Genomic DNA, 20849 nt, shown 5'->3' with positions numbered 1-20849 from the left:
AGCACAATATACATTTTGGCTAGCAGCCTAGTAGCAATTTCGGGCAGTTGTGAAGAAAAATAAAAGGAAAAGGGGGGGGGGGAGAAGAAAGAAAAACTACATGGAACCAAATGCAGGGAGGGGTGGTAGCCTATATACTGGGAATTAAAACTCTATGGGGAACCATTCAAACTTCGAACCTCAACATTAGTTATACATATTACATACTACTACTGCTGATACTGGGAGTCTACAGAGGTAGGTGCTAGTCAACGGTGAGGCGTACTGTAAATATACTGAGATAACTTTGCTGCCATCTAGTGCATCCCACCGGTGCTGCATGTCTCCAAATTCCAAAACTCTGCACTTACCTCACTTCCTGGCTGTGTTTAAAAATGGTGGACAGCAACACAGCAACATAGCACATTTGTATACATAATGACATTAAACGCTTTAATGCTGCAATTAAGAATGAATTCCTGCAATCCTTAGAGGATTGTTCGATATATTGATCGGAGCCGATGTGTCTGTGAGAGAGCGACTAAAAGTAAACGTTTTATTTTTTTATTCTCGTTAGTAAATGAGGGCAGGCATTAAATATCAAAGTAGTACAGTCTTATAACATTTGTATTGTAGTAAGTTAGTAACGTAATATAGTGCACGTATCGTGTTATACTATCAAATGCGCAGAGATAGTTAGAAAATACTAGTTTTTTCTACAAACAAGCATATGGCGGTCTGATTGACTGACTCGTTTATTTCTTACTGTTAACTGTTATTATTGTCTGTTATTGTTGTATTACTAAACTTGATAGTTGTATCAAAGTTTAATTTTCAATCTACCATCATCCGCTCACAATACAATATCCACACACATTCGTGTAGCATATAGTCCAGCAGATAAATAGGAAATTTTCATAGACCAGCGGATTGGTGGAAAATAATACAAGTACATTTGTATACATAATGACAGCAAACGCTTTATAAAAAATAATAAAAGTTATTGGCCCGCCACCACTTTACTACTGCTTACAACAGCAGAGCAAATAGAAATCACACAGGTATCCGCTTCATTAAGTCCTTCAGTTACATAGGAATGCCTGAATTCCCTTTACAAGTACATGAAAATTGAAACATTGCAAAAAAAACAAAAATGTATAGAAACAATGTGACTCTGGGCACAGAGGTTACACTGTAACCATGGCAACCTGAAATTGATTGACAAATGACAATGAAATACTTAAACAATATGGTGGCTCAAATGGCTCTTACAGACACATTTATACTTATAGTTTTCTTTTCTTGTAGCATTTCATCATGAGTAGCCGGAGAAAGAGGGCTCCGCCTGTAAGGGTGGATGAAGAGGCCAAAAAGAAGATGAATTGGAACATGCTGGAGGACAGGAAGAGGGAAGTCATTGAGGGAGATGAGCAGATTCCCACCTGCTCCCTTCTCCCTGCTGATCCTACTCTCATCCACTCAACTGGCGAGGAGGACACGGAGGCGAGCTGTTCCATCCCTGCAATTTTTTCAGAACTAGGCGAGGAGCTCCCTAGCACATCATTGGATGCACCCTCCATCTCAGCATTTCTGGCACTTTCCGTGGTGCCTGTTTCTAACTTGGATCACCTCTGGAAGGCACTGATAGGGGAGTTCAGCATCGGGCCTGCCTGGGTCCCCTCTGACTGTGAACAGAGGGCTTTCACCCTACACCGGATGGGAGAACAGCTATGCCTCACGTTCACCAGCCAAGATGATCAGAGCTTGGGAATGGAAGCAAAATCTGTTGATGAGGTGTGCACAGCAGAGTGTAGCCTCAGTAGAATCCTGTTAGAGGACCTAGACTGGTTACAGAAGAGGAGGGTTGTACAGTTGTGCCACCAGGGAAAAGAAGACTCTGTCAAGGCATGTATGATATACTGTATAACATGTGCAATGCTGTTTTTGACTTGCAAGGTATTTGCTTGACAATGGATGCTGGATTAACTTTCTAATAGTTTGTATGTCTTTAGTCTTTGTACTGACTCTGATTGTGAGTTTTACTAACAATGGGATGCTGTAGTGAACCCGGTCACATAGTTTCCTTCTTTAAATTCTGATTTGCTACTTCATGTTGCAGGTGGGGATATACCTGCTGGAACCTGGACTCGGAAAACCAGAGTTCCTAAGTGAAGGAAACGCCCGGCTAAAGAAGGCAAACCAAGTCATGCAGAAATTAATGGAATATTTCTATGACTTCATTATTCCTGGTAAGTGTCTTGACCAATTCACCCCCTTTTAAATACAGTACTATGTTAACAACCTGTCATGACAGCATTTATTTCCCCTCCATTAGCAACGACCTTTGAGATCCCCTTAATGCCATTGTTATCATTGAGCTCCTCAGTGTTTATACCTGTATGTTTATGTAGCAGGTTGATACTTAAGTAAACTTCAGTTGGATAAACATAAAACCTGCATCATTTTCTGCTGTATTATTTCCCTGTAGAGGTAGTAGAGAGTGAGGAAGAAGAGTGTGACACAGATCTTGAGAGGCAGAATGTTGAGGAGCTCTACGATTACGTAAGACACCTGTGCCAGCGAGACATTCAGGAGGTGACGTATGACGTACAGCATGAGGCTCTGATACCAGTTCTCAGGCCCTATCAGAGACAGGCTGTGAACTGGATGTTGAGGAGAGAAAAATACAAGAACACTTCCCCGAAAGGTGTGTTTCTCACTCTCTCCTGATCTCACAAACTATATGAAAAATCTTAAGCGCTATATAATGTAGCGAACTGTGTGATGGTTGGGACTGTTGGCTAGTTTGGGGTTGTTGTGGTTGCTAGCAGGGGGTTTATGCTAGCAGAGTTGAGAGCATGAGCCATTCATTTTGCCATTCTGTGTGTGCCTTATTGTTGTTGCCTCTTTATTTGATTAAAGCAAATTAATTCAAAGAAGGTTGTCATGTCGTTTGAGGAGACAAACCCCACTTCCCAATTACTGTAGATGAATAACAAACATTTTATTTACAGAGAAATCATTGCATTTCTTATGGCGTGAGTTGATCACCTTATGTGGAAAGAAGCTGTTCTACAACCCATTTATTGGCTGGTAAGACCTATTGTATTTCATTTTATTTATGTTGTTTGTATCCACTGTATATTTATTTTTTTCTCCCTTCCAGATTCCATAAAAAATAAAATGAATTAATTAATAATAATACATCACCATTTGTACAATGTCATATAGTAGAAGTACTGTACTGTATATTTGTTTACTGTGCATGTGTCTTTCAGCCTGATACGGGAGTATCCCCTAGCCGGTGTGGAGTGGCCGGGGGGGATCCTGGCTGATGAGATGGGACTCGGAAAGACCGTGGAAGTGCTAGCACTCATCCTATTTAATACTCGCCAGGGCCTGGAGCAGGATACCCTTACCTTACCTGAGGTGAGAACCTAAGAAATGTCGAGAAGTGGGCTTGAAATCTGGCTTGACAAATAAGTACAATTTCAGGCAAGGTGCCAGGTAGATGATTTGTTTGCTGTTATTGATCTCTCTCTGTCTCTTCCGCTTGCCCTCCCCCTTCTTCCTTTGACCCTTAAGGTCCTTTCAGAGGGGGAGCGAGTGATGCAGGCGTTGTTGCCTGGATCAGCGACAGGTCTGCTCCAGGTCTGCTCATGAGGGTCAAAAACAAAGCTTACCACAATCCAGGTCTTGTCGCCCGCGGGCGTGTGCACGAAACAAGCACACACGTGACAATTTCACGGGACAGCGCCTGTGAAAATGTGATTGTGTAATCGCCCCTCTGACTTCTCTGTGCTTCCAAAATAAACGCACGCCTATCACTGAAAATGAATGACTAGGCGCGTCAGTCGCTCCGAGTCTGAAAAGGCCTAAGCGGGAAAAGACCACTGAATCAGTTCAATTGTGAGAAAAAAAAACGTTATTGATGAACTGATATATTTATTTCTCATTGTTTCACAGGGAAAATCTGTGAATTATTTTATACCCCCTCCATTAGAAAAAGATGAATTTATCCACTGCAGGTCAGAAGCTCAGCCTAAAGTGAAGATTTCTTACCCGAGTAAGTCACTTATTTTTTGGTCAAAATAGTTGACGTTCCTTTTATTAGTTGCCTTAGTTCTAGCTTTTAAAGCACTACCTGTTTGTTGTCTGTTAAAATTCCACATAACTGTTTCATAACTCTTTATTGTAGCTGTCCGTGTTATGCTGCTCACTGCAATAAAGGAGATGAGAACAGGCAAAGGAGCCTCTGTGAACGCCATCTTTACCTACATCCGAACCACTTACCACTATGACCTCCTAAAGAACCGCAATCACATCAGGAAGACCCTGACAAAGCTGATAGATGAAGGTGTAGTGGATCGCGTTAAAGGTCGCGGTTTAGCCGGCTCATTCAAGCTTGGAAAGAACTACAAAGAAACTAAAAAGATGTTGGCAGGGGCAGCCAAGTCGGTAAGAACAGAAACCTTTTGATATATGTGTTTTGCTGTAAATGTTACTTTCTTGCTTCAGCTAAAGGGTATTCTGTCATGTTTTGTTTTGGTGTCAGAACTCCAAAAACAGAGCGACCACACCTAGGAGGATGTCTCAGAGAAAAGTAAAGGAGAATATGGATGTGGTGTCACACACACCTGCAGAAAACCTGCAGAGCTCCCCTGTCTCTGAACGCCCTGTAGATGAGGAAATCGGCAAGATGTGTGACCAGGACAAGACATTTGAAGAGAGAGCAGATCAAACAGATGGCTGTTTGTGTCTGGACACATCTCAGGATGCTTCCCCTGTTTATACATCAGACCCCGCAGGTGAAGACGTCAAACAGACTTTAAAGGCATCGCAGGATACAACCAAATCAGAAACCTCTAATTCAAATACAATGGATGACCTATCCAAGGAGAAAGGAGACGTTCTACTCTTCGACGCGGGAGAGGAGACACCACCTCCCACCAGGTCATCCATGGTCCCCTTCAACACCCCAGACTACCGCTTTGAGTGCATCTGTGGTGAGCTGGGCATTATTGACTGCAAGGCCCGCGTCCAGTGTATGAACTGTCAGTTGTGGCAGCATGCCGACTGTGTCAACTACAAAGAGGAGAGCTTGGAAACCACTCCTTTTTACTGCCCCCATTGCCTGGTTGCCATGAAGCCTGTTTCAACGGGAGCCACTCTCATCATTTCTCCCAGCTCCATCTGCCACCAGTGGGTGGAGGAGATCAACAGACACATCAGCTCCTCCTCACTTCGAGTGCTAGTAAGTAGCTTGGTGTGTAGATAATTTAGTTTAGTATTGTGTTCGTTGGTGATTATAAAGACCTATAGATCCTCACTCACTAGTCAGTTGTTTGTTCATTATTCATACAGACTCCCGGGTACTTCTCCCTGGTAGCTTCGCTGCGTTCCGTGAATTTGTTTTGTCACTTGTCAGACTCAGTCTGGCCAGCAGGCAGCAGATTATTTTTTCCGAACTTCACCTCTTATAGCCATGTTGTTGCTGATACGTCATCAGCCAGTGCAGTCCATGATTTTCTCACTCGAGATGGTAAAAAGTAACCACAAATTTGATTCAGTAGTCCACTATGTCAGATTCAGTAGTACAAAAGACCTGACAATGCGTACGTTGCAGGGCAACAGAAGTGCAGTAGCTGTGCAGTGCGTATTATTAATGCAACGTCAAACTGGTGTTTTTTTCCCCAATAGAAGCCACGGGTCGACTAAATAGAAGCCACGGGTCGACTAAATAGAAGCCACGGGTCGATTTCACCCGTTTACATGTCCCGCCACCTTGGACATCGGACCCTTTCTAGACTGAGTAGCTAGTGACAAAACAAATGAATGGAACGCAGCTAAGCAGGCTGGAACCCAGGCTAGCTCCCTGGAGCTCACATGCAACACAACACACACTTAAGGTCCCTGCACACTGGACACGTTTTCGGATTGTTAGCAGCGTTTTTCCGTCGGTTTTCCGACAGTAAAGGTGGTTCCAGTGTGCAATCACCTTTACTGTACACGTTTGCCTCAACTTTATTTTATTTTATTTGTGTCCTTTGACTCTTTGCAAATTGCCTTATTTGATTTATTGAAAGTTATCATAAATCCGTTTATCTAACTCAGGTTTACCAAGGTGTGAAGAAGCATGGTTTCATCCAGCCTCACGTGCTGGCTGAGCAGGATGTGGTCATCACCACCTATGATGTGCTTCGCTCAGAGCTCAACTATGTCGACATCCCACACTGCAACAGTGAGGATGGACGCCGCTTCCGCAACCAGAAGCGCTACATGGCGGTGCCGAGCCCACTGGTGGCTGTGGAGTGGTGGCGCATCTGTCTGGATGAAGCTCAGATGGTGGAATGCACCACTGCAAAGGTGAGATGGACAGACAGCTGTTGATCCTAATTAAGCCTAATTTATACTTTGTTGTAACACCATGTAGATCGCCTCAGCTTAAAAAAATAAATGTTATTTTGGTCATACAACAAAGTATAAATTAGCCAGTATTAATGTGTTGCCTGCTGGTCCTGTAAATGTCTTAATTGTCTTGTCCTGTATTAACCATCCAGTCACCCTGACACATCCAGCTGATTTATGCAATTCAGTCATTTTTGTATTTTCCGTAAGTTTATGCTCTTTTTCTTGTCTCCTAATCAGGCAGCAGAAATGGCTCTGCGCCTGGCATCTGTTAATCGATGGTGTGTCAGTGGTACTCCAGTCCAGAGAGGATTGGAAGGTGAGCAGTATATCTAAATGTAATCTCTAATGAGGCTCGAATTATGCTTTGTACATGTTACAATTGTTGTTTTACTTTAAACAATAAGATTTCCATTTCCACAAACTGACAGGAAATCTTTCTTACTGATGCATAAATGCATAATGCATAAATGGTGCATTTATATAACACCTTTATGCAAATTGCTTTACAATGTGCATTGCATTCACACACCGACGGCAGAGGAAAGAAACCATGTAAGGCACCGAGCTGCTCATCGGTAGCCGTTTAGGGGTTCAGTGTCTTGCAAACGGACACTAACCCAGGGGGAGTCGGGGATCAAACTGGGAACCCTAGAATTCCCAAGTGGCCGCTCTACCTCCTGAGCCACTGCCGCCCTGAGTCATAAGAGAATATTACCCCTGCTGATATCAATGCAAAATTGCAAATATAATCCCATAATGTTCAGTTTTGGACAAAAAACAAGTTATCTTATGAAGCCTTTTATGAAGATGGTGGAGGACGATTATAGTTCTCCCTAAAGTGATTTTTGTTCTGCTTTATGTAGACCTTTATGGCCTGGTGTTGTTCCTGGGGGTTGATCCATACTGGGTGAAACACTGGTGGGTGCAGCTGCTGTACCGTCCTTATCGCCGTGGAGACACAGAGCCCCTGTACAACCTGATGGGTCAGTTGCTTTGGCGATCGGCGAAAAAAGACGTCATTGATCAGGTAGGATGTAACGAATGCATTACGCAATTTTATGTACCATATATACATGGTTAGGGTTAGCTAAAAGAAAATAAATCGTGTCATCTTCTGAAACTTCCTAATGTTGTGGGATTTTTTGTAAGTATATTCCACATACATACATGTACAGTATGTGCCACTGTGTGAATATGTTCATAGTTGTGCATTTGCGGTTTTTTTCTTGAGGTGTGGGAGATTGTTTAAGAGTTTGTAATTTTTGTAAATCTTTTCTCTTAGCATTTTATCAATCCTCAGTTATTGCATTACGTCTTTGAGCAAATGTACTAAACTAAACTAAACCAAACCTTACTAAGCCAACCTTATTCGGAGTGCATCCTACAATCCGACAGGCATTAGTCCGACAACTCCTGACATCCGTGGCCGGTTAACCCGCGGCCGGGATAAACTCCCCCTTAGCTCCAAGCTCCTGACATGTGCAGCAGATTAAAACTAACCCCTGGCAGGTTAAAACTAACCCGTTGTGCCCAACACACGTGGAAGGTTACAACTAACCTGTGGCAGGTTAAAACTAACCAGTGGCTTCCTGTGAGGTTAGGTTTATGGTTGGGTTTTGAGTAGGGTGTCGGACTCATGACTGTAGGACTGTTAGTACGTCGGACCAAACACATGCACCCACCTTACTCACTGTTGTTGTTGTTTCCCAGATCCAGATCCCCCCTCAGACAGAGGAGGTGCACTGGCTGCACTTCTCCCCTGTGGAGGGCCACTTCTACCACCGCCAGCATGAGGTCTGCTCTCAGGATGCACTGGTCAAGCTCAGGAAGATCACTGACTGGAGCTTGAAGCTGGGCAGCCTGGACCGACGCACCGTCAGCACCATCTTGTACCCGCTCCTGAGACTCCGCCAAGCTTGCTGCCACCCCCAGGCCGTCAGGGGGGAGTTCCTACCTCTGCAGAAAAGGTAGATACTGTATGTATGGTGTGGTCACGTGGTTCTCAAAACTTTTCAGCCCGTGAGCCAAAACAGAAATTAGATATTTGCTCGGGACCCAAACTAGTAGTTAAAATATCAGATCTACAAGCTCACAATGTGTCACTTTGCGCCACGTTGTGGGCTTGTGGTTCACTACTAATTAAATATTTGTTCTAAATTATGGAACTCGTCAACTTGTCAATCCAGCTCACTTCATGTAAATAATTCTGAACACTTGTATAAATTAAACTAAAGCCAATTCAAATGCAGCTAAGCCACTCACAAAAGTGGAAAATGTTTGTTGGATCATAGCTGTCTCAGATAATTAAGAATGATACCTAGTCTGAATAGAGTATCACAGGATTATCAACAATAATAGACCAAAAAGCTTGTGGCAAATAACCCCCTCCTATGGCAAAGGGGGATGGGTCATTTTATTTACAGATGACCCACCACCCCCACCACACACACAACTCTCTCTCACTCTCTTTCCCATGTAATTTGAGCTGGATGGGTTGCTAAGAGGGTTTTGTCTGTGCCCCCCCCCCCCCCTTTAGCACCATGACGATGGAAGAACTCCTGAAGTCCTTGCAGAAGAAATGTCGAGTAGAGTGTGAAGAAGCCCACAGACAATTGGTGTGTGCTCTCAATGGCCTGGCCGGAATCCACATTATCAGAAGTACGAAACCCCCCTTGCTTTCTCTAAGTAGTGTCTCAACACACTTGGTGTTTTCCATGGGAAATGGGAAACACAGAATGCATGATCTCATCAACACCCACCCCACCCCACCCCACCTGCTTTTAGTGTCTTTTTTTGTTTTGTATCGCATCACTCACTCTGTTTACATGTTTTGTCACTGAGTGGTACTGGGCTGTTTGTATAGGGGACATCTCATTAGTCAATATTAGTTTTATTACTCTTGTGTAATGTCATTGAATGTTGCTAATTATGGTTATTGGCCTTTGACAACTGTAGATGAGTTTGGAGAGGCGGTGGAGATGTACAGAGATGTGCTCCGCTCATCAGAGGAACACAAAGGCAGGCTGAAAACGGATTCCTTGCAGGTATCTCCATTATGCGTTTTCTTCTCTTCTTTTTTAAAATCTCACACATCAAACAGTGCTGCATACATAAGTGTGAATAAAACAATCACCGACCATTGGCGTCTTTGGAGGTAGAACCCAAGAGTAGTCTTTTCTGTTTGCATCTGGTGTTTGTTTGAATGACTGAAGCTCCATTCCTTTTAAGGTGCTCCTAATCAGGTAATGAGCAGCCATCTTGCTGCTGCATTCTGGGAGATGTAGTTTCTGAGGTCTGGGATGTCATGCTGACCATATTTGTGGTCCATTTCTGAGTTTTGACTCAACAGTTGTACATGCAATGACCCTCCCCGAACACAGGCCAATTGTGTTCGCATAGACACCCGACAAAGCCGAATGCACCACAGTGGATTCAAACCAGCAGGGACTTTAGTCACAAAAATGCACGTGCTCTTACAAGACAATAGCGTGGAATGGCACTTTTTAAAGGATATTGGGTGGTTTGCAAGACAACATTTATTTTGCACAGATTGAAGTATGTTTTTGATTTAAGTTATTATTATTATATTATTATATTTTCAGAACCATTTAAACATTGCTATAAGTACATATCTCATGAACTTGTAAGTTATGTAAATTAACCTGCATAGTAAAGTCGAGTGTTAATATAATTCCAGAACATGTACAAACGGAACCATATGGACCTTACAGGTCCATTCAGTTCCATTTGTACACTCTTCAGAATGACCACTGAGGATTTTACTGTGTTTGACCTGAATAGAAGGCTCAGTCATTGCTGTCTTTGTAAAACAGAGGCTACATGCCACCCACAATTTGATGGAACTGCTGAATGCAAAGCACCCTGGGATACCTCCTACTCTGAGAGACGATCGACTAAGTGAGGAGGTGATGTCTTTAAGCCTATATTTAACTTTTTAGCTCATTTGCATAATATTTTACGGGTCCTATCCACCGCCGCAATGTGGTCAGAAGAGCCTATAAATGAGGCTTTTCTGCTTGAGCCATTGAGTGAAACAGAACCCCCGTTTTACCCATTTTTCTCTCCAATGTAGTCGTTATGCCAATTGAATATATATTCATGTATACATCATTCATTACTATATGAATGCCCGGTTGCCCGCTGTGATTTAATGGTCCAACGCTGTATTTTGCAGGCAGAGCAGCTACGGCAGCACTACATGACCAAATACAACTCTGAGGTGGCTGTTGCATACCAGGGTCTCCAACCTGTGCTGCAGAACATTAGAGAGCTCAAACGCAAAGTAATAGAATGGCTTTATTATTACTATTATTCGTACAGTTTAGTGCCTGCAGTGGCATGCTATTTGCTCTTTAGCCAATAATTTTATTTTATACTGTTGAATACAATAATCAACGTGTTATTGATGTGTTTCCTTCTAAAGCAATGAATGTAATTGTTACTAGATATTACAAATTAATTACTTAAATACAATATTTCTTACTGTCACATAAGCAGTGGTTTATTTATAATAGTAAACAGTATTATTAGTACAAGTTATAAGTCACTCTGGCTGAATGTCTAAAATAGAATTAGCCCATAACATTAGCCCATTTCACAGGTAAATGTGCGCTCTCCCTGGTGGTTGGACGTTATAGAGAAAGCCATCCGGTCCTCCATAGATGACGATCTGGTTTCCCGCATCCATAACGAACTGACATCAAGCTACAAACAGCAAGCCCACAAGCTCTCCATGGCTGACAAGTAATTAACCATTTGAACACCAGCATCCATATTCTGGGGGGAACATTAGCCAAAAATAGCAGAAAACAGCATTATGACTCTTAAAATTCTGGTCTCTATTGTCTTATATCAACGTACAGTACTACAGGTCGCTATGCAGGGCATTTCTTTAACAGACATTGTGAATGCATTGCTGTTTTTGTGTTGCTGTGTTATCTGTGTCCCTTGGTAGCGCCTTTGTTTTATTCTGTTATTGCACTCATGTAGAACTTTGAGATTGTTTTACAATGAAAAGCTTATGAAATGCATAATTAGTGTGATTGCCAGAAAGCACTAACAGAGAACAGCTGCGGCCATCTTGAATCTCGGGGTCATCGCCCGTCTCCATTGGGCCAGCATTCCAGATCTATGCAGATGTAGCTTAGGATTACGACCAACCTGAATCAATATAAAACATTAAAAGACGGAAATCTCCGTCCATGGCACTTAACTGATGGATTGATTTGACTTTAAAAACCATTACCAAGCGCTCCTCACTTCACACAAGTGTGATTTATTAATTTATTTTTGTAAGACATTTAAAAGGTTATATTTTTTTGCTCTGGGACTGTAACGTATGTATGTTACACTAAGGATGACGTCGCCACACTATCCCATGTGGTGACGTCATTGTTCGGAACGGTGTCCAAACAAATATGGCCATTAGGTTGGGCTTGTCTGATTCTTTTTGTACACTTTAGGTTCCGTGATGGGCGTGGTCTGCAGTTTTTACTCACCACTCAAATGGGGGATCTGATGAAGTCCCAGAAGACAGTGCAGGATGCAGTGAAGAGGCTTGAAGGACCTTCTTCAAAACAAGTTATTGAGGAGGCCACCATTTGTCACTTGAGGCCTGTGCGTCTGCCACTCAACAAGTATGACCGACTTTTTTTGGAACTCAATGTGCTGCACTCCTTGTTTAGTTATTTCTATTTTGCATGAAAATGTAGTCATGTACTTTTGCTCAAATTGCAACTATATATTTTTTGCTGGTGTAATTTAGATATAATTATTTTTTCCAGCCAATGTCATAGTTAATGTTTCAACTTGACTCACAATGTTTGTTGTCGCTCTTTTTAGTTGCGTTTTCTGCAAAGCAGATGAGCTTTTCACAGACTACGAATCCAAGCTGTTTTCTCACACGTAAGTTTGAGAAATACCATCCGAAACACACAAACATTCACCATAGATTTCTTAGTCACCTTATTTCACTGTGGCTCTTTGCACACTCAGCATTCAGCAACTATTTCTCATTATTGTTATTACTTCAATTCTATCTTTATATAGTATACAGTATATGGTCTTGTGAGTGTTATAATGCATGCTACTGTGACATCTTGTCTCTCTTACAGTGTTAAAGGTCAAACGGCCATCTTTGAGGAGATGATTGAGGACGAGGAGGGGCTGGTGGATGACCGACTCCCAACGACCAGCCGTGGCCTGTGGGCGGCCAGTGAGACTGAGCGGACCCTGAAGGCCATCTTGTCTTTTGCCAAAGCTAAACGCATGGACCCCGACTTGGTGGAGGAAGGCAACACTTTCATGGAACTGTTTGAGAACTGGAAGAAAGAGTACAAGGTATGGTAGGCACTTAATAAAGTCGAATCTTAGTCTGTATTGTTCATCCTTATTTTCTTTGTTTAGACAGGACAGTGAGAGAGGAAAGCAGGAACAGAGAGGAGGGATGACGAGCAGTGCATGTTTCCAGCAAGAATTTAACTGGGGATATAGGAACCATGTGTCCAATGCTCGTTAGCTAGTAGTGCTTCCATTTGGTTATTTTATGATAGAACAGTAGAGATATCGGATATCGGGAATTACAACCAATCCTTCTAATCCCCCCCACGCACATGCACACACACAAAATTGATTTGATCAGTGAAATCAATAAGGGATTGCCGCTTTATCATGTTTTTTTTGTTAGTCTATCTATCACATTGAAAAATCTGATATTAGTGCACTTACTGCAAATAGCTTTGTATGGTTCTAGAAACGGACTGTTTCCAGATTAGAAGGAACTCTACTCGATGTCCCTCCTCAGGTTCTACATGAATACTGGATGGTGCTACGGAACCATGTGTCTGCTATAGATGAGCTGGGAATGGCTACAGAGCGGCTACGTGTCCGCCTACCTGATGAGCCCAAACCCAAGGTTCTGCACATCATAGAGCCTCATGAGGTGAGCAAGAGATTTGAAATGTTATGTTGACTATTCTATCGATAACACATGCTCTATTATAGGTCTTAAGTTGACATATTTAGTTTCTCATGTTGAATAGCTTTCTTTTGGATAAAATGTCTCCCATGTCATAGACCACAAACCAGTGGTTCATGGTCCAAACGTACGTCATGGGACAGTTCTGAATGCTTTGAAAATGTGGCAATAGTAAAGCTCCCACCTGATGAATGGTAGTGGTGGGTGACAAACTGTGACTCATTGCCTAATTAAGTGCTAATGCTAAACCACGAGAGTGAGAACCACTAGTCTGGACTTCAGTGTGTTAATCAAGGAATTACAGGGTTACACTGACCTCATATTTAGAACAGGCAAGAAATGTATTTCACAAATATATCTATAATATAAGTATTTATTATTGACTAGATTCTTGATTGATATTTGTTATTGATGGACAAGGGGTGAGACTGAGAGCAATAAGTTATGCTTATTCTCACTCCTTTTTTAATATGCATTTTTTTGTACTGTTATGAATTATTTGCTTACATTTGTTTTGTTTTTCCTTATTCAAAATAAAAAAATTCAAAAAGTTAAATAAATTAGTGTCACATTGTTTTTGTTTCTTTTTTTTTACACACCATCTTATTCCATTGTATGTGTCCTCTTTTCTTTGATTGCTCTACTTTCAGGTTGAGCAGAACAGAGTGAAGCTCTTAAACGACCAGGCAGTGGCAAAGTCTCAACTCCAGAAGAAGCTTGGACAGTTTCTTTATCTCACAAATCTTGAGAAGGTAACGTCAGTTTATTTTCAGGCCGCTACACAGCCTTCAAATCTAGATCCCGATGTACACTATGTTGGGCATGTTACGTTTGTGATGCCCAGTCGTCCACAGGTTAGTCGACCAACAAGGCAATTTTTATATAAAGTAGAAGTAGACTAGGCAAGAGCACCGGAGACCACGCAAGTTGGGAACGATGTAAGTTCGCAATACGTGCCCCACACAGTTATTCAATACCCGTTGTACCATGAATATTATATTGACAAATCTTTAAGAGACACAAAAAGGCAAATGCTCGTTTCCATTTACACTAAAACAACTGGACAAAACAATAGTGTGGCAGTCAATGATACAAAATATAAATGTCTAAATATACAGACTCAGAGTACTCATACCCGTTAGAGTACCCAGTGCGGTACCCGTTATGTTAGATACAACTACAATCAATAGGTTATTCATGAATGGGCTTCGGTCTTCTTGGAAACAACACTGTCTGGAACAAGTCTGGAACAATGTAAGTTGGGAATGCATGTCCTACCGTTTATGCAATACCCATTTTTTTTGTTGTACTACTTATATGACGTGAGAGCTAAATGGGCTCTGTGTGAATATTGTCAATTGCGTTCTTTGTATTGCATTGTTTTTTAATTGTGACCGTAGGTCGCATTTGCTATGAAAACGTGCATTTCCCGTTATTCATTGGTCCGTCACCCCATCATGTGACATCATCAGGGATGGAGATCCCTGATGTCATCAATATTAAGCCCATATATGGGAATGCCCATATATGGAGATCCCTTAGGTCATCAATATTGGCCAGCAACTCTACATCTGACCTCAAACCCTTAGATCTCCATATATGGAGCTGACCTGTTCTGACATTCCATATGTTGATCCTTCCCCATCCATCCTTCCTCTTTGATGTCTCCCTTTTGACCCTACCTGTCCCAAAGTTATTAGTGCCGTCGCAGCCGGCGAAAACTAGAGTTCTCAACAGGCCGTAAATTAAGCCACGGCCCTACCTGGGCCCCTACACTGAAGACACTGCTCCCGCTGCCACCCTTAGATCTCCATATATGGATTGTTGATCTGACCTCATCAAACCCTGTACACTCAAGACACGGTCCATATATGGCCAGTACAGAATTCATTCCATATGTTGATCTGACCCCACCATGCCAAAGCGACAGAGCTCGCCCAGCAGTCTGCTGTCACCCAGGCGTTTTAGAGCCCAGAAAGTGACACTGTACTTTGTTATTCAACCTCATCTAAATAAACATGTTATGCCTGCCACTACGATTCTACAAACATTAAGAAATTACTTTAAAAACTCTGATCATTTCAAGAATTGCTAAATTTTGATTTCATTGATTGATTGATTCGTTCATTCATCAATTTGATTATGATGATCATGATGGATTAATATTATTCACATACAGTAGGGGAAGACAAATGCTTTGTGATCACTGCACTACCTTCTCTTATGACCAATTCCTTAGTAGTTCATATCCACCATTTGTTGTCTGTACACAGTATGAGTTCTTGATGTTTAAATGAGCATTCAATGATTTGGAAAAACCCCCAGTCTGCCACGGTAACAAGATGTGCACATGCATGCACTACAGTGGGGGACACACACAACAGGCCAACTGCACGCACACCAAACCTGAGGTTTTGACCACAGGGGTTAACTGGGGACAGGGAGGAACTCCTTATATGGTAAGCACACTGTATAGTAGGGAGGATTATCACAACAAAAAAAGTGATATTTGAATTAAGTGAAATCACTGAATATACCTTTTAATGTGTGATATGACTTTGTTAAAAATAGCACAACAACATCATGTAACACCATCTTAATGAAGGTCATAACACCAAACTGTTGAACATTTTTTGAATAGTTTTAATTGCAATTAAGAGCTTGTCTACACCAACATTCTTCACACTGAAAATACAGGTAACATTCTCTTGTTTTAGTCCCAGGACAAAGCCACTGGAGGACAGAACCCAGAACCGTGTCCCATCTGTGCTCGCCCTGTTGGACAAGGGGTGAGTAGTAAGCAATATTTACATGAAAGCTTGACTGTGTGACATATAAAAAAGTAATTATTTTAATTGATGCAAATTTTAAGATCAACTCATTTGAATCATTTTTTGTAAAATATCTGAAGAGTTGCTTAAAAATATTAATGAAATGAAAATATGCTGTTCTGCAAATTCAACAACAACAAAGTGAAAATAGCTGTTCACCTTTTGCTAGTTTGTTGAAATTAAATTCAGCTTTTGAATGATAGTAGTAGTAGTTTAAAAGACTAAAGGGGTCTAGGGCCTTTCAAACGGGAAGCGAGGAACGCAGACGTTGTTGCCTGGTCCTCCAGGTCTGCTCAAGAGGGGCACAACAACGCAAGCTTTAAAAAAAAAAAGCTAAACAGTATCCAGGTCTGGTGAATGTGCACGTAACGAGCACGCGCGCAACAAATTCACGGGACCGCACTCACGTAAATACACTTGCGTTGTCGCGCCGCGACTGCTCCGCACAAAACCGCAGGTCTCATTGCAAATGAACTATACAGTAGGCTTGTTATATCGTTTCACGTTTGAAAGGCCCTTCCCACTGAGGATTTTACTGTGTAGTGGTGGTTTTGAGTCATCATTCTGCCCCTCTTTCCCCAGTGGGCAGTGTTGACGTGCGGCCACTGCTTCTGTAATGAGTGCATCGCCATCATTGTGGAGCAATACAGCGTGGGATCAAGGCGTCGTGCCATCAAGTGTGCCATCTGTCGGCAGACCACGTCACACGCTGAGATCTCTTATGTGTTTACCGCTCAGTCTTCCAGTAAGGACCAAGACATTCCAGTCAAGGTCAGTCAAGAATGGCACTTTTTTATTATGCTCTTTTTTTTATTAGATTGTCAGCTATTGCTTACAATGTAAGTAATGGGTGCACAGATCTATAGATAATAAATTGTATAGAAAAATATAATGTTTAATAATAACATAAATACTTGTTACATCATTTACAATCTGAGAATCCCATCGTCAAATATTCCGGGAAAACAACGACCCCTGTTGAGGCAACGGTCTGTCTTGAGAGACTACATCAACCTTTATCGCTTCATAAAGTATTACAATTGAATTAACAAGTTGTGTTTGTATTAATGAGCAACTTTGACAATTTAATATGTAAACTAATGCATTTCACAATCACTAGCGGGGTTTTCCAGTGCCTTTTGAGTAAATAAGCAAGTTGCCCTTTAAGTCCATGACATTAAAACTTTATCAAATCTGATCTTGTCTTCCTAATAGTGGAAATGCACTTTTCTATCTTTTCTCAAACTGTGATGAATCATGCTTAAAAAGTAGTGTATTTTCCTGAAAAAAGAACTTATGTGATGCTAGCTCTGACAACAAGATTGCTTTTCAAAACATAAATTTAACTACTTGTTGCAGTCTCCAAACAAAGTATGCAAAATAAGTGGCTCAAATTGGAGACCTCAACATAAGGACGGACATCACAGAGTGGACAAGTTAACGTTTTTATTAACCACTTCCCCACAGAAGTATTCAACAAACAAAATATCAAACAAAATACATTTTACTGTGAGGTACTTTACCAACTCAGTAGAACAGAAGGAGAACAAAGGAGACGCCGGCCAAAACAGGAGAATGAGGGGGGGCCCAGGCCACCCCCTGTAGGGACGTCAAAGCTGTTTCCCCCCTCCCCTAACTTAAAACCAACTAACTACTAATAACGAAAACTATGACTGCCGGCCATCTCCAGGCCAAACTGAACTAAATTAAGTTTAACTGAAAAAGTATTGGGTCTGTGTCTGCCTTGAGCTGGCTGGCTGGCTTTTATAGCAGAGGGCTGCAGCAGAGGACAATTAGGGGAATCTGCTGCAGGTGTGCCAGCCTGGGTGTGTCGGTATGAGTGGAGAGGAGAGACAGAGGCGTAGACAATGATTGAATTACTGTCACTGTTTCCACACCTAAGCGCAAAACGAAAAGAAGCTGCGGACAGTTGAAGCTGTGCGCAGGTTTTTGTGCAGGTTTTTAGACAGCTGGTGGATGGAAATTAAGCTCCACCTCCGCGGACGACTGACGCGGAGGAGAGCATTTCCGGGAATCTGGCCGTCCCGCAAGTCGTCCGCGGAAGTGGAGCTTCTTTTCCATCCACCAGCTGTCTAAAAACCCGGAAAAAGAAGCTGCGTGCAGCCGAGAACGTGCGCGGCTCTTTAGATAGTGTGGCAACACCCTGAGTGTGTGTGTGTGTGTGTGTGAGTGATGTCATGGCCACACGCAACACTACTCACTACAACACCCCGCTGAAAATTTCTAATGTCACGATTACTCAAATCGCGATGCATTGTGTTGTTGTTGTTGGCTTGAAAATGGAAGGAAAAAGGAACAGCCGTGCAACATAACTTATATAAGACAGTGTTGTGTGCTGTCGCTTCACAGAACATTGTGAGCATTTTGAGCTTGTAGATCGGCTATTTGTGGCACGCAACACTGGCGCATAACAAGTTATAACTTGGGCTTTAGGATATAAACTCCCTTGCTTGTATCTACTCTTGTATACAGGGAAGCCACTCTACCAAAGTAGAAGCGGTTGTGAGAACTCTGAAGAAGATTCAAGTAACTGACCCTGGGGCCAAGTGCCTCGTCTTCTCCACGGTAACACAAAACCCTTCTTCAATCTGGTATGGAAGAGATCTTGATGATAACCGGTCCAGATCATTTAAATTCTTTGTTGTCTGTGTTGTTTTGTTTCCACAGTGGCAGAGTGTATTAGACATTATCGCTAAGGCTTTGTTTGACAACAACATGGAATTCTCTCAAATTAACGGGATTAATAAATTCCAGGTTTGTATTAGCTCTCAGATTCCAACTTTTAACACTTTAGAGGAGAGTGAGATGGAAAACAGAACTCAAGCTCATAATAAATGCAGTTTTCTGATATATAATAATATATTTATTCATATCACATACCCGACCACGTTATTGCTGCTGTGAGATATTCCTCTCTCCAGCTCTCCTGTCCTCTCCTCTATTTGAACTGATGCACCATTATCTCAATGTCCACAGGAGAATCTGAGCTCATTCAAATACGAGGAGAAGATCAACATTCTGCTCCTTCCACTCCATACGGGTTCCAATGGACTCAACATCATCGAGGCCACTCACGTGTTACTGGTGGAGCCAATTCTCAACCCAGCCCACGAGCTCCAGGCCATAGGCCGGGTGCATCGCATTGGCCAGACCAAGTAAGAACCAGGAACTACATTATTTTAATGGACAGCGTGGAAATGCCTCAGAGTCTGAAACCAATTTTAGGACTGATTCATAGTAATCTACAGGCTCACAGCATCGCAACATGTCGCTTGTAGATCTGCTAATTTTGTCACGGAATACCGTCTTGAGTGGAGAATGCATTACTTTTCTTTACTTTTAGGCACCTAGCTAGCCAACTAATTCTCCCATGTAGAGCAATCCATAATAACATAAGCCTTCAACGGGCCTTATGGCAAGGGTGTCCTGGTCACCAGTCTCCCATTAACCTATTTAAATTTAGGAAGAAATTGTTGCGACATTTGTTAAGGTCTTAAAATGGTCTTAAAAAGTCTTACATTTCAAAATGGTGCAAGAACCCTGCTGGTGGCATAGAGCTTTGATCATTACCAGCCCCAAGGGCGAATGAATCATAACTACACAGAATCAATCCCTATTCCCTACTATCCAGTCCTTGTTTAGGTGGCAAGGCACTTTCTCTTGGCAGGTTTCCTTAAATCACTTTATCAATGCAAGAGGAACATTTAAACCATTTATAGTGGTGTGCATTTTAGCCTTTTGAAACATAACTAGCCCAGTGCTCTAATTCCCCTTTTCTCCACTGCCCTAGACCAACCTTTGTTCACAGATTCCTCATCAAATCCACTATTGAAGAGAGAATGCAGGCAATGCTAAAGACGGCAGAGAAGAGGTAAGATCCACATCAAAACTAATATTGTATCTAATATAGTATAAAGTGAGTTTAAATATAATAACAGAGGTGAATGAAGCTAAAGAAGATATTGCATGGCATTTAATTTGAGCATTTGTAAATGTTCTTCCCCGCCAGCCACAGCACCACTGCTATGAAACACTCGGAGGCTGCTGTCCTGACAGTGGCTGACCTCGCAGACCTGTTCACTGAAGACAGTGAGCCTCTGGAGTGAATCTATCCACTGTACTCCACATTAGCAGACAGACAGATAGTGACGATAATACATGTTCTGTATCTTTTGCACATTCCACTTTTTATATACAGTACATGCATTCCAAATGTAAACAATTAACTTCCAAAAGAAGGATTTTGAGCAAACCAGTGACGTATTGCATTTAGTTATTTATCAAATGTCTTTTAGAATAATAAAAACCACTTTGCAGTAGCCCATGGATATATTTGCTGAAAACTTGTTAGTGTCTAGCTCAAGAACTTCAACTCTGAATACGTGTTTTTATGGTTGCTTTTACTTAATTGAACTGAATTACTGTTTGTCTTAATCTAATTCATGTCAGAAAAATACAACATAATATGATGGAGGATCACAGAATTAAAGTCTGCCTATGGCAGCATTTACACATCTGTTTCGACTTGCTTCTTTTGTTTGACATTTCTTCCGATTGCAGCCATTATGGTTTATTTCCATGTTGTAAACAGGGAAGCCGGAAGGAAGCCA

The 20849-nt window shown here is 41.9% G+C and overlaps 1 protein-coding gene across 1 annotated transcript; it reads left to right on the top strand.

Annotated features, from left to right (window-relative positions):
• The first annotated feature begins 387 nt into the window (after positions 1-387).
• Positions 388-20737, top strand: shprh (SNF2 histone linker PHD RING helicase). Its single transcript, XM_083792868.1, has 30 exons — positions 388-526; positions 1288-1884; positions 2099-2228; positions 2468-2686; positions 2994-3072; positions 3258-3408; positions 3946-4045; positions 4178-4437; positions 4535-5233; positions 6094-6345; positions 6628-6706; positions 7254-7417; positions 8101-8357; positions 8927-9048; positions 9346-9434; positions 10224-10316; positions 10586-10693; positions 11012-11154; positions 11874-12047; positions 12253-12315; positions 12525-12750; positions 13214-13351; positions 14038-14139; positions 16105-16176; positions 16801-16989; positions 18712-18804; positions 18907-18993; positions 19216-19394; positions 20030-20110; positions 20249-20737. The coding sequence occupies exons 2-30, from the start codon at positions 1297-1299 to the stop codon at positions 20343-20345; spliced, it is 5034 nt and encodes a 1677-aa protein (XP_083648994.1). The 5' UTR covers positions 388-526; positions 1288-1296; the 3' UTR covers positions 20346-20737.
• Positions 20738-20849: the final 112 nt, after the last annotated feature.

This window comes from Protomyctophum parallelum (genome assembly GCF_964188405.1).
Source record: "Protomyctophum parallelum genome assembly, chromosome: 20".
Lineage (NCBI taxonomy): Eukaryota > Metazoa > Chordata > Actinopteri > Myctophiformes > Myctophidae > Protomyctophum > Protomyctophum parallelum.
Note: the sequence above shows the minus strand (reverse complement) of the source record. Positions and strands in the feature narration are given on the sequence as shown.

Bases quoted from the DNA above. Each gene is read 5' to 3' on its own strand.
- shprh (XM_083792868.1), top strand. From the start codon at position 1,297: ATGAGTAGCCGGAGAAAGAGGGCTCCGCCTGTAAGGGTGGATGAAGAG. The intron at 2,687-2,993 runs GTGTGTTTCTCA...TTTTATTTACAG, and splicing joins CAAGAACACTTCCCCGAAAG to AGAAATCATTGCATTTCTTA. The intron at 16,177-16,800 runs GTGAGTAGTAAG...CTCTTTCCCCAG, and splicing joins CTCGCCCTGTTGGACAAGGG to TGGGCAGTGTTGACGTGCGG.